The sequence below is a fragment of the Trachurus japonicus genome, chromosome 13 (assembly GCF_045865225.1).
Source record: "Trachurus japonicus isolate A0001 chromosome 13, Traja_1.0".
NCBI lineage: Eukaryota > Metazoa > Chordata > Actinopteri > Carangiformes > Carangidae > Trachurus > Trachurus japonicus.
Genome location: NC_140919.1, coordinates 6,408,126 through 6,420,375, shown reverse-complemented (window position 1 = coordinate 6,420,375; position 12,250 = coordinate 6,408,126). Strand labels below are relative to the sequence as shown.

The window sequence follows — 12,250 nt, the reverse complement described above, 5'->3', positions numbered from 1 at the left end:
AAAAATAAACATCTATGAAAATCATTTCACATCTGTGTCTTGAACACTTTTTCCTACACTAAAGAAGGAAAAAGTTTCATATCATTCCATGAAATGAAAAGGCCCACACCTATGGATGTGCCCGGTCCCTCGTCTTTGTTCAGAGGAGTGTCCACCATGCCGAGACATCCCAGCAGCTGGAGACACTTGTTCCTAACCCCAAAGTATGTATCAGACAGGTGCTGAGGAGGAGAGAGAAGAGACACAAGTGTTTCACTGTCAAGAGCAAACACGTAATGATGAGTACTGTGTGTGTGTGTGTGTGTGTGTGTGTGTGTTACCTTGCAGGCCACCTCGATGAGCCTCTGTCTGAGTGTGGGACTCTCAGGTAGCTGTGAACCAATGACCAGCAGAGTGTCCAGCAGCTGAGCAAGGACCTGGTGGGACTCTGGAGACACAGCAGCTCTTATTGTGTGTGTTCTTTTAGTTGGAAGTAGGGCCCGACCGATTTATCGGCGAGCCGATTAAATCGGCCGATTATAGCCCGTTTGAGAATAATCGGTAATCGGCCAAAACTCGCCGATTGTCGCCGATATTTTCAGAAATAAAATGCAGGGAATAAGACTTGGTTTTACTTTGAAAATGTTCCCCCATTTGAAAAGATCCCCCGACATTAGGTTATTTATCCTGTAGAGGGCGCATCCAACTGCATCCACTAACCACCTCACAGCACACAGCAGAGTGACTGATCTGCAGCAGGACACGCTCCGCCATAGTCAGTCACTCACACACATCACACAGCTTATTAACAACTTGATTAACTGTTAACTGTCTCAAAACCAGTGTTGCTGCTGGCTTTCTTTTAACTTTTTTTTTTTTTTTTCACACCGCGGTCGAGTTGTGAATTTAATTAATGCTCCGGCCGTGTTGGGTCCGAGATTCAACAAGCCGGTCGGGTTTTACAGTTATTACCGGCAGTATGCCCGTTTATCAATAAACACAGTGGATGAGGAGGGTGAGTGACTGAGCTCAGGCTGTGTAGACTGGGGGGCGGGGGCGGCGGCGGTGCGGGTCTCTGACTGCAGCGGGACAATCATGTCTCTGCTCCGTGACACACTGAGCGCTGTGGGACCGGGGCTCGCGGCAGCACCCGCTAAACATTGAAAACAGCAGTGATACGTGCTTCCACTTCGAGATCAACAAACCAGAAACGTCTGGAACAACACTGGAAAAAGTCGCTTTTCAAAAAAAAAAAAAAAAAATGAGAGCAAGAGAGAGAGAGAGACCGCCGTGCCGTGTAAAAACAACAACAACAACAAAAAAGTGTCACGTGTCATGACTTCCTGTATCTGGCCCTTCAAAATAAAAGCCTACAGCCTTTCACAGTTCAGTCATATTGATTTTGACTTAATTTTGACAAGACAGTACTCCAAATGTTGTTGTTTTTTCCTGCAACCAATTGACCAATGAAAATTTGGCGGCCCTAATTTATATATTATATAATATGCAGATATATTACTTAAATTAATAAAATTGTAAAACTTTATAAAAAAATAAAAATAATCGGCCGATTAATCGGTTATCGGATTTTTCCCCCCCTAATAATCGACATCGGCATCGGCCCCAAAAAATCCATATCGGTCGGGCCCTAGTTGGAAGATCAACACGTTTTTAACTAAATGTTATTTTAGATGAAATGTGTCAATGCATTGCTGGGGTATGAATGAATGAATGAATGAATAACTGGGATTTCCATTAAACCCTGTCTCTGTCTCTAACACATACAACAACAGGATGTCTTTCAGGTTTATTGAATGTAAAAGTAAAGAAGAAGAAGAATGACAATGAATTTAACCCTTGTGCCTGATGTGGACAAAGATGTTCATTTTTATTTTTCGAGGGTTATTACCATCAAGTTTGGTAAAAAGTCATTTTTCACTAGCTTCGGAGTTCAGTATATTTTAGTATAACAGTATATTTTTCAGTACAATTCACCCAACTAGCCCAACTCAAAAAGGTTACACCTGATGAGGACAAAAGTGTCCACGGAAAAAACACCCCAAAAAAAAAAGTGTACGTTAAGATTTCTTGTATGTGCGTATGAGTGTGTGTCTTTCTTTCTCCATTGTTGTTGTGTTTTGTTTTTTTTATTTGGGTGTTTTTATTATTATAATATATTATTTACTTATTTTATTTTTTCGTTCCATTACTCTCTTGATACTTGTGTGATGTCATTATTACTTATTATCAATTTTAAGATTAGTAACATAATTTATTATTCTTGTATTAATCAGTATATGCACGCATGAGAGAGTATGTTTTTGTGTTTGTGTATGTATGATATGGATGAATTGAAGAAAGAAATAAAAAAATAAAAAAAAGATTTCCAGTTGTTTTTTTTTTGCATACATATATTAATAAATATTCAATTAATTTCAGACTTTTAACCCCTTAAATGCCAGTATATAGGGTCCTATGACCAAGATTGGCTAAAAAAAAGTACACAAAAAGGGGGATATTTACAATATACTGAATCCAAACTGGATTTGTTGAGGGGGGATTATACCAGTCTTGGACGTGTCATTCATTAGTAACACCTGATTTGGATGGATTTTTAGTTTTTTTGCAATCTTAATGTGTACTATTCTTATGGTGTTTTTTCCGTGGACACTTTTGTCCTCCCCGGGTCAGAGTGAACCTAAATGAGGACCAGGCACAAGGGTTAATGTGCATGTGTGTGTAAAGAAAGCTTACTCTCATTGGTGAGTGTGTTGATGGTGTCGTCTACAATGCAGTCGGGGCTGAAGCCCTGAGTCTTGGACAGCAGACCCAGCAGAGAGGCGATCTTCAGCCTCACTGAGTTGTCTGTTTCCTGGGAGAGAACGGCAGCAGCAGATGAGTTTCTGAATATAGTCTACAGCAGTGGTTCTCAACCTTTTGTACATCAAGGACCCCAAAATTGACACAAATTAGACCACAGACCCCTATTGGACCAAATTTAGAAGTAAACACCAGAAATACACAAATATTTGTTCTGAGACTGAAGAACATTACTTTTTTATACTTTTAAATTAGGGCCATGGCGTGAATTTTTGGAAATATTATAGAGAAATTTCTGGAAAAAAAGTGGTCCAATTTCTCCAAAAACATTTAAACATTTCTAGGAAGAAGTGGTAAAAATTCTCAAAAAAAAAGTAAAAAAAAGTAAAAATTTTCTCCAAAAACAAAGTGGTAGAATTTCTCGTAAAAAATGTTCAAATAAAAATAAAAAAGTAAAAATTTTCTAGAAAAAAGTGGTAAAATTTCTAAAAAAAAAAAAAAGTTAAAAAAAGAAAAAAATCTAGAAAAAGTGGTTAAGTTTCAAGAAAAAATCAGGGACCCCCTTCAAATCTCTTAAGGACCCCTAGGGGTCCCCAGACCCCACGTTGAGAACCACTGGTCTACAACACCTTCACTTTAAGAACACTACACATAGTGTTTACCAACAGTAAGCACTCTTTATTATAGACAGATCTATACTGTTCCAGCTTTGCAGGGATGTTCCTGTGTCCTCCTCTACCTTGTAGTAGTGCTCCAGCAGGATCCGGATCACACCCTCCACACTCTCCGCCTCCACAGGCTTGCGTGCAAACTGCAGCAGGTACTGCAGGGCGTCGGTGGAGTTGGTGGCTTTACACAGGTCGATGTGCAATGCCGCAGATTTACTGGGTTTGGACAGACGTAACTTCTTGGCCGGAGCTTCTTCATGAGGAATCTGTCAGAATGCAAAAGCTTGATTTGAAACATTATTTATGGAGAAAAATAAATAATAACTAGAAAATTTCCTCTCGGGAAATTTTGAATGGGCCACGGGAGCTACTGCCGGTTGTGCCATCTCTGTCAACATGGGAATCAAACCCACGATCTTAAGGTCAAGACAGAGCTTATCAGACAGACACATGATCATCTTTCTATAAGCACTGATATGGAGGAGCTGTAACCACATTAGGTTACCTGTGTGTGTGTGTGTGTGTGTGTGTGTGTGTGTGTGTGTGTGTGTGTGTGTGTGTGTGTGTGCGTGTGTGTCTGTCAATTAAAACAATTAATCTAATTAATTAGTTTTGTAATTAATCAATCGCAATTAATTGCATTTTAATCGCATATAAATATTTGACCTGAGAACAGTGAGAAGCATTTTTTTCACATGGATTTTAGTATACCATTGAATGACTGAATAGCTTAAGCAACAAAACATTGTTTTTTTTTTCAAGGTGGTACTTAACCAAGACCAACATGCAAATTATCGATTAATTCATTAATCGATATTTGATACAGATTTAAATGGTCTTTCCTGCCAATACACTATGATGATTACTGTAGTATTTAACTAGGCTACATAAATCACAGTAGCATAAACTGATTTGTTGAACGGACCAGGTGATGGGCTGACTGGTCCTGTCTAACTTCTGTGTACTGGGTGCCATTGTGCAGGGTGTTAAGGCAGCCTTCCTCCACTGCCTCACATTTAGGCTAATCACATGAAGTTACCTGTGTGTGTGTGTGTGTGTGTGTGTGTGTGTGTGTGTGTGTGTGTGTGTGTGTGTGTGTGACTGTAATCACATGAAGCTGGTTCTAGAGTCTGTGTGTGTGTGTGTGTGTGTGTGAGACTATGAGCTGCATCCTGTGTCAGTCTGATTTAGCTGTGTGTGTGTTTATAAACATTTAGACGAGCGCCAGGTGGATTGTTTTAGATGTTAACGAGCCCCCGCAGGCTGAGACAGACAGAAACGTGGAGAAAAAGAGCCATTTTCTGCCTCTGCACCGGTCTCACATTTAGGCTTAGGGTGAGAAAACGGTAACTCCTATCAGAACAAAACACAGATCACATTGCTCTAAGGACTTCCTGAAAATTTTGGTACGATTTGGTGTTTCTACAGTAAATATTTTGGCGACGCTGGCAGTTTTAAAACATCAGGCCGTTCTGCTTCTACTTCAGTCTATGAGGAGCAGAGACAGACGTGGCCGCACTTAGAGGCTCAGAGTTTAAATTCTGTAAATCACTCTGATATTTTGAGCAGATTAAGAGATCAAGGATGAGCTCGTCTACAAACGTGCCGGAAATTATGTGTGTAGAGTTTAAATTGTGGCCGTTTGGAGTTTGGATAGAGAAAGATTCTGGAGTTTTTCTGGCATCTCTCCCAACCGATGATGTCACCCACTCTGACACGAACATTCCGTCCAATACACACCCATTATAATCTCATAATTTCTCCAAAAATGACCATGGTCATTGATCATGGATTGATCAAAAACTATATGACCTATCAAAACGTGGAGTAATACGACAATACACAAGACTTGTGTCTACTGTTTAAAGTTTAAATGGAGTCTCTAGGTGAAAGTATGCCTGAGCAGTAGACGTTTGTTAAACTCCAATGATTGGTCTTTTTCTGTCTTTTTTTTCCGCCCGTCCCATTGACTTACATGCAAAAATTTTGCGCAGTTTTTCGCGACGTACGTCGCGAAAAAATCGTACACTGTTGAGAAAAGTAATAGCACACCGATCCCGATCAAGACGCACGTTTTGATATATGCCCGGGCACTGGTCCCTGCAGCTATTTCATAGCTGTTGGGACCAGTGCCCGGTGCGATTGCCCATGGCCCTAATAATAAAACAATGGCTTCCTCATAGTGTGATATTTTCTGCAGACAAAAACCTCAATCTTCCTTTATTACTACGGCACTGCCTCATATGAGTTCCTTCAAAAACTACCATCTGTAGAGATGTTGAAGGTACCACATTAGACACATGTGTTTACTACGGATTACAGACTATGGATTGAAATTAGCTCTCTAGCGAAATGTGGCATATTTACATCAAATAATTGTTTTTGTCTGTTCATGAATAATAGTCCACTTCAAATAAACTATTATTGTGCAGCTGAGAAACTGAATTTCCTTTGGGATTAATAAAGTATCTATCTATCTATCTATCTATCTATCTATCTATCTATCTATCTATACTAATAAATGAAATGTTTTAGGCAAACAGCTGCAGGGAGAGCATGTAAAAACAGTGACAACACAACCACACAGTCACTGAACAACAGCACCAGCAAAGGATGCTTTCTACTGTGTGAAACTTTTTGGATTTAATTTTTCCACAGTGTAATAATCCAAAACAATGTCAAATACAATGCTACGTCTTCTGATTGACTGATAACCGTCATGGTTCATAGAAAGTCATAATAAACGTTTGATCATATTATGACGTGGCAGAGCATGACAGCACCTCAACACGAAAAGTGTCAATACAGACTGTTGAACACAACACCACACCACACACTGTGTACATAGTGTAGTTAGCTGACCCCAGTGCTGTCTAACGTGTTCTTTAGGCTGTTGTTGACTGGAGCTCAGCTGTTGTTAGTCAAACAAACAGACGAAAAGTCAAACAACACAACAGACTGAGCTGCTCCGGGCTGTTGTTACTGCTTGTTACGGCCGTTAGCCACTTAGCATTAGCATGAGTGAGTGAGTTGTCAGGGTAACAGTCCCGGGTTCGAGTCCCCAGCCAACAGCAGTCAGAACTCCGCCTGCTCACCTGTACCGTTTTGGAAAACTCCTCATACACTCGTTTTTTCAGGTGTGCTGCCATGTTCTGGTGAACAGTTAAGTTAGCCGAGGCTAGCTCCGCTCTACAGCTGCAGCACCAGATTGTCCCTCTTTGAATCCCGTAGTTAAAAACGCGTTTGGAAATGACGTTGTTTCCGCCGCCTGAGAGGTCTGACCTGTTTCTGTAGTTTATTTAGGTATCATCATTGATAAAAATGAATCCCAAAGATGTTATAATAACTTCACTTCAATAATTGATAAAACCAAAAAAAGATTTAATCAGTGGCTTTTATGTGACTTGTCTTTAAGAGGTCGAATACTCCTTTCAAAAGCCGAGGGTAGGCTATATCAAGGTTAACATAATGCTGCCTTATCACTAGGAGTTGAAAGTCGTGTGTGTAAATCTATAGACAAGATTTTATTTGACTTTGTTTGGAAAAACCATAGACTGTAAAAATAAAAACCGGACTCACTATCTTAGAAAATCTGTGTTAATGAATGAATATAGTAAAGGCGGCCCTAATCTCTTGGACTTCACTTCCCTAAATTACACCTTCAAAATTAATTGGGTTAAGCGTTACCTAAAGTTTCCAACCTCTTTATGGAACTTATTCCCCATTATGTTTTTTCTTCAGTCGGCGGGCTCCAGTTCTTGTTGCACTTACAATGCTGACAAACTTCCTCTCAAACTTTCCTCATTCCACAAACAAATGCTGCTAGCATGGTGTTTAATTTACAAGCATAACTTTACTCCGCATAGGTTCTTTATTTGGAACAATAGATATCTTTTGTCCAAAAACAAATCTATTTTCCTCCAACAATGGTTTGATAACAATATACTTTTACTGAGTCAGTTGTTTGACCGACATGGGCGTCTTTACAGTTATGTTGAATTTATGCAACGGTATGGAATCCCTGTTACACCCAAGGATTTTTCTATTGTTTTTGATGCTGTGCCTTCGGGTATTATTTCTCTCTTTAAAAATCTTAATGTAGGCTAAACAACAACTTGCCCATATCTTTAAACATTACTGAAACAGTAATGGGGAAAGCTTGTTTCACAGGTAATAATAAAAATAAAAATAAATTTATTCGTCAACTATTTCAACAAGATATTGTAAGTTCACCCTCTGCTTTATCCTACTGGTCTACATTTGTTGGAAATATTAATTGGGAAAAAGTCTGGCTACTGCCTAATAAGTTTTTTTTAACCAACAAGGTCAAAGAGATTTCATTTAAAATGCTTCATAGATTTTACCCAACTAATCATTATATACAAAGACTTAAGAAGGACATTGATGTGAACTGTACCCACTGTGTCTCTGTCAATGAAACCTTGGTTCATTTATTTTGGTCTTGCCCACACACCAGACAACTTTGGAGCAGACTGGCACGCTTTATCAGTGATCATATTTATCCCCAGTTTAATTTATGCTGGAAAAATGTTTTGTTTGTCTACACTGAATATGATTTAAAAAAAAAACTATTCTCAGTTTTATATGACTAATTTGTTAATTATTTTATCCAAATTTTATATACATAAGTCTAAATTTAAGAAGCCACACTTCTTGGAACTGTCTGCATATGTTGGTCAATATATCTCCTCCCTCTGTGATTGTGAGAATAAAAAAGCTGTTAAAACGTATGATCTCTGTAAGCTTTACAAAATATTTATTTAAGTTTATGTTTTTTCTGTCTTGCTGTCATCCCCTGGCGTATTTATGATGGTTTGGTTGTGTATTAATGTTGTATACACTTATTTCATCTAACTGTATTCAGTCCTGTGTATACTCTTGTTAAAAAAAAAAAACCTGTTTCTGTAGTGTTTTCTGGTAAAATGTTTGTAGGCTACTTTTATTTCTCAGAATATCTTGTCTGGTGTGTCTCTTACATATGTGAATGTGCTGTTTGGGTTCCACTCCTATCATGTGAACAACAAAGATCATTATTACATCATCAACCTGCTTGTTCTACTTGCAAAATACCACAAAAACCCCAGTAGTCTAATCCAGTGGTTCTCAACGTGGGGTCCGGGGACCCCTAGGGGTCCTTGAGAGATTTGAAGGGGGTCCCCGATTTTTTCTTGAAACTTTACCACTTTTTTTAGATTTCTTTTTTTTTATTTTATTTATTTTACTTTTTTTGTTTTAGACATTTCTAGAAAATGTTTACTTTTTTATATTTATTTAGAATTTTTTTTACGAGAAATTTTACCACTTTTTTCGAGAAAACTTTTACTTTTTTTTATTTTTCACTTTTTTTTGAGAATTTTTACCACTTCTTCCTAGAAATGTTTAAATGTTTTTGGAGAAATTGGACCACTTTTTTCCAGAAATTTCTCTATAATATTTCCAAAAATTCACGCCATTGGCCCTAATTTAAATGTATAAAAAAGTAATGTTCTTCAGTCTCAGAACAAATATTTGTGCATTTCTGGTGTTTACTTCTAAATTCGCTAATCACAATCCATCATTTTTATAGCCTGACAAGCCAGACTATATCACTAAAATGTATTTTTAAATAACAAATATTAGGGTAGGGTGCGTCTAGATTTCTAGGCTATCATTTTTAATTTTTCAGAAGGAACTCAAACAATACTTCACAACTATCCAATATTCATCAAACAAAAAAGCTATTAAAACCACTGAGTTATGCATTTTATATAATATTTTATTGATTTAATAGCAATGTTTTGTATACTGTTTTGAATACCACGACCCCCTGGCATTGTATTGTTCTTATTTTTTACAAAATGTAATTCTTGACTTGTCAATAAAATTTACTTAAAAAAAAAAGAAAAAAAAACTTTCTGTAGCCTATTTGTCTGGAACAATTAGATTTTGAAATAGACTGGGTTTAAAAGTGTGGTTATTACCGAGGGGATTTTTTGTTTTTTGTTTCCAATAAGGTGCGACAAGTCTCTCTGAAAATATAGCACAGATGTTATCCAGTTAACTCAGATGTTGTGAAGTATAGCGTTAAATGTTGAAGCTCTCTGTTCCTTCTGTCACCACAGAAAAAAGACAGATCTTTTTTGGGGTTGTCCCTTCAGTCAAATCTTCTGGTGCGACCTCAACCTTTTTTAAAACAGAAAATTAGATATCCCTTGTAGAATCAAAATTGAAAATTGAATAATTATTTTATTTTATTAGGAAATACCTGCAAAGAAATTGTTTATTATCAACATTTTTAATAGCAAAATTCACACCGGCAAGTACAGTATACAAAACAAAAACCCAACTTTTTTGTCTTCATCATATCTGGACACATTTAATTATTGCAAAAATTCCAAATCTTTAAAAACGTTATAATGAGTTGTGATTCATTTAAATTTTTAAATTTTTATTATTTTATTTTCATTTATTTATTTTCTCTCCATCGCTCTCTTTATTCGATTCCTGCATTATCATTATTATGATGTTTTTGTTTTATTTTCCCCAAACTGCATTACCTCAAACATTCCTTGTTTCTATTGACAACCTTGTACTAATTGTGTAAAAAAAAAAAAAAAAGTGACAGCACTGTCATGACCTGATGACAGTCATGATTATAATGTCAGATACTGACACACAGAAAACTAAATCGGACTTCTTCACTTGTTGTTTTCCCTTTTTTCTGTTCTGTTTGAGTATTCCTGTCTGTGCTACATACACATACTGTATCTACATTCAATAGACGACATGTGCAGCCATTGCACCTGTAGCCTACTGTAGCCTGCTACGCTACCACATTCACACAACCATGAATAAACACAGACAATTGGATGTAATTAGTTTATTGTGCTTTTTTTTATGTCCATGGTTCATCCAGACAAAGTTGCTGTATTATGTCTTCATTGATAAAAACATGAAAATAGAACATAAAACATGAAACGTAAGAACCTGTCCACACTGAAATGCAAACTAGCTTACTGTCATTAGCTTAGCTTCATGTGTAAAATATGAAATAAAAGCCAAAATCTGAATAGCAAGTCACAACAGAGAAAGAGTGGAGACATTCTTCTGAAACAACAAGAAGGAGGGACAGGGCCGTTGTATAGGGGAGAAAGGTGTTGATAATTCAAGTAGGGCCCACAAAAACCCCAGTAGTCTAATCTAGTGGTTCTCAACGAGGGGTCCGGGGACCCCTAGGGGTCCTTGAGAGATTTGAAGGGGGTCCCCGATTTTTTCTTGAAACTTAACCACTTTTTCTAGATTTTAATTTTTTGAAATTTTACCTCTTTTTTCTAGAAAATTTTTACTGTTTTATTTTTATTTTGAACATTTTTTACGAGAAATTTGACCACTTTTTTCTAGAAGTTTTTTTTTATTTTTTAAATTTTACCACTTTTTCTAGATTTTTAAAAAAACTTTTTTGTTTTAGAAATTTTACCACTTTTTTAGAAAATTTTTCCTTTTTTATTTTTATTTTGAACATTTTTTACAAGAAGTTTTACCACTTTTTTTTTTGAGAAAATTTTTCCTTTTTTTTTTTGAGAATTTTTACCACTTCTTCCTAGAAATGTTTAAATGTTTTTGGAGAAATTGGACCACTTTTTCCCAGAAATTTCTCTATAATATTTCCAAAAATTCACGCCATTGGCCCTAATTTAAATGTATAAAAAAGTAATGTTCTTCAGTCTCAGAACAAATATTTGTGCATTTCTGGTGTTTACTTCTAAATTTGGTCTAATGGGGGTCTGTGGTCAAATTTGTGTCAATTTAGGGGTCCTTGATGTACAAAAGGTTGAGAACCACTGATCTTTGTATGACTGAATTATTCTGCATAAGACCCTGACTAATACTAGTAATGCTGCATTAGCATCAAAACAAAGTAGGCTAAATAACAAATGATAATACATATGTAGTTTAAGAAAAAAAGTGGAAAAGTGGCCCACTTTATTCTTTCAGGGGCCACAGAATTCCTAGCAACGGCCCTGGACAGGGATCAGAGGACAGCTGCAGCCTTATTGGCCCTCCTGACGTCTGTCCTCCATGTGAAGACCCCCACAATCATCACCATGACCGGCAGAGCCACACAGAGCACGATGCGGCTGATGGGGAGCGGTGCGCTGCAGTCCACAGCAGATGCAGATGGAGTCACGGCTTGTGTGGAGGGATTGTCAAACAGAAAGGCGGAGGTGAAGTCCTGAAACACGGCCCTGCTGTTTCCTGTGGTGGTCACCTGACACCTCCACTTCCTCTGGTTGTCTTCCCTCTGGAGCTTGGTGACCAGAGTCATGTTGCAACGAGTGGAAACAACCACCTCGTACCTGCATGAGGGAGAATTCATCAGAGAAACATTGCAGTTTTGAGTATTTTATATATTTGTATGTTTTTTGAGCTGCTCCTTTATTATCACAAACACAAGCAGCAGTTTATTCTGACAATTCAACATTCAACATTTCCATAACAGCAGCCTTCATCATCCTGGTTCCCCAAATCCCTGCTAGAGCACCACATACGGATTATTTTGCTGCTGAAAACTGTTTCTATCAGCTATTTCCTCATGTCTCTTTGTAAAAACATGAAGTACAGCAACCTGCTGTTTTGGGATATTGCTGTGCCTTTTAAAGAATTATTCTAGTATGTGACTCAAGGTTAGATGATTGATTGGTAAGTAAATTATCATCCACCTTATTATTAACGTATATTAACATCAGCCCTAGAAAACAAACTAGAAAATTTCCTCTCAGGAA

At 37.3% G+C, this 12,250-nt stretch overlaps 2 protein-coding genes across 2 annotated transcripts in view; both read right to left on the bottom strand.

The window, feature by feature from the left end:
• ints4 (integrator complex subunit 4) overlaps positions 1-6,714 on the bottom strand; it is a 32,952-nt gene extending 26,238 nt beyond the window's left edge. The window contains exons 1-5 of the mRNA XM_085794744.1: positions 6,563-6,714; positions 3,539-3,733; positions 2,734-2,851; positions 321-427; positions 110-221 (exon numbers count right to left, since the gene is read on the bottom strand). Of these exons, the coding sequence (XP_085650870.1) occupies positions 110-221; positions 321-427; positions 2,734-2,851; positions 3,539-3,733; positions 6,563-6,616 (586 nt within the window). The 5' untranslated portion in view covers positions 6,617-6,714. The remainder of the gene's footprint in view (positions 1-109; positions 222-320; positions 428-2,733; positions 2,852-3,538; positions 3,734-6,562) is intronic.
• A 4,284-nt stretch (positions 6,715-10,998) lies between these two features.
• LOC146975336 (uncharacterized) overlaps positions 10,999-12,250 on the bottom strand; it is a 42,267-nt gene continuing 41,015 nt past the window's right edge. Inside the window, exon 3 of the mRNA XM_085794747.1 lies at positions 10,999-11,824. Within this exon, the coding sequence (XP_085650873.1) occupies positions 11,500-11,824 (325 nt within the window). The 3' untranslated portion in view covers positions 10,999-11,499. The remainder of the gene's footprint in view (positions 11,825-12,250) is intronic.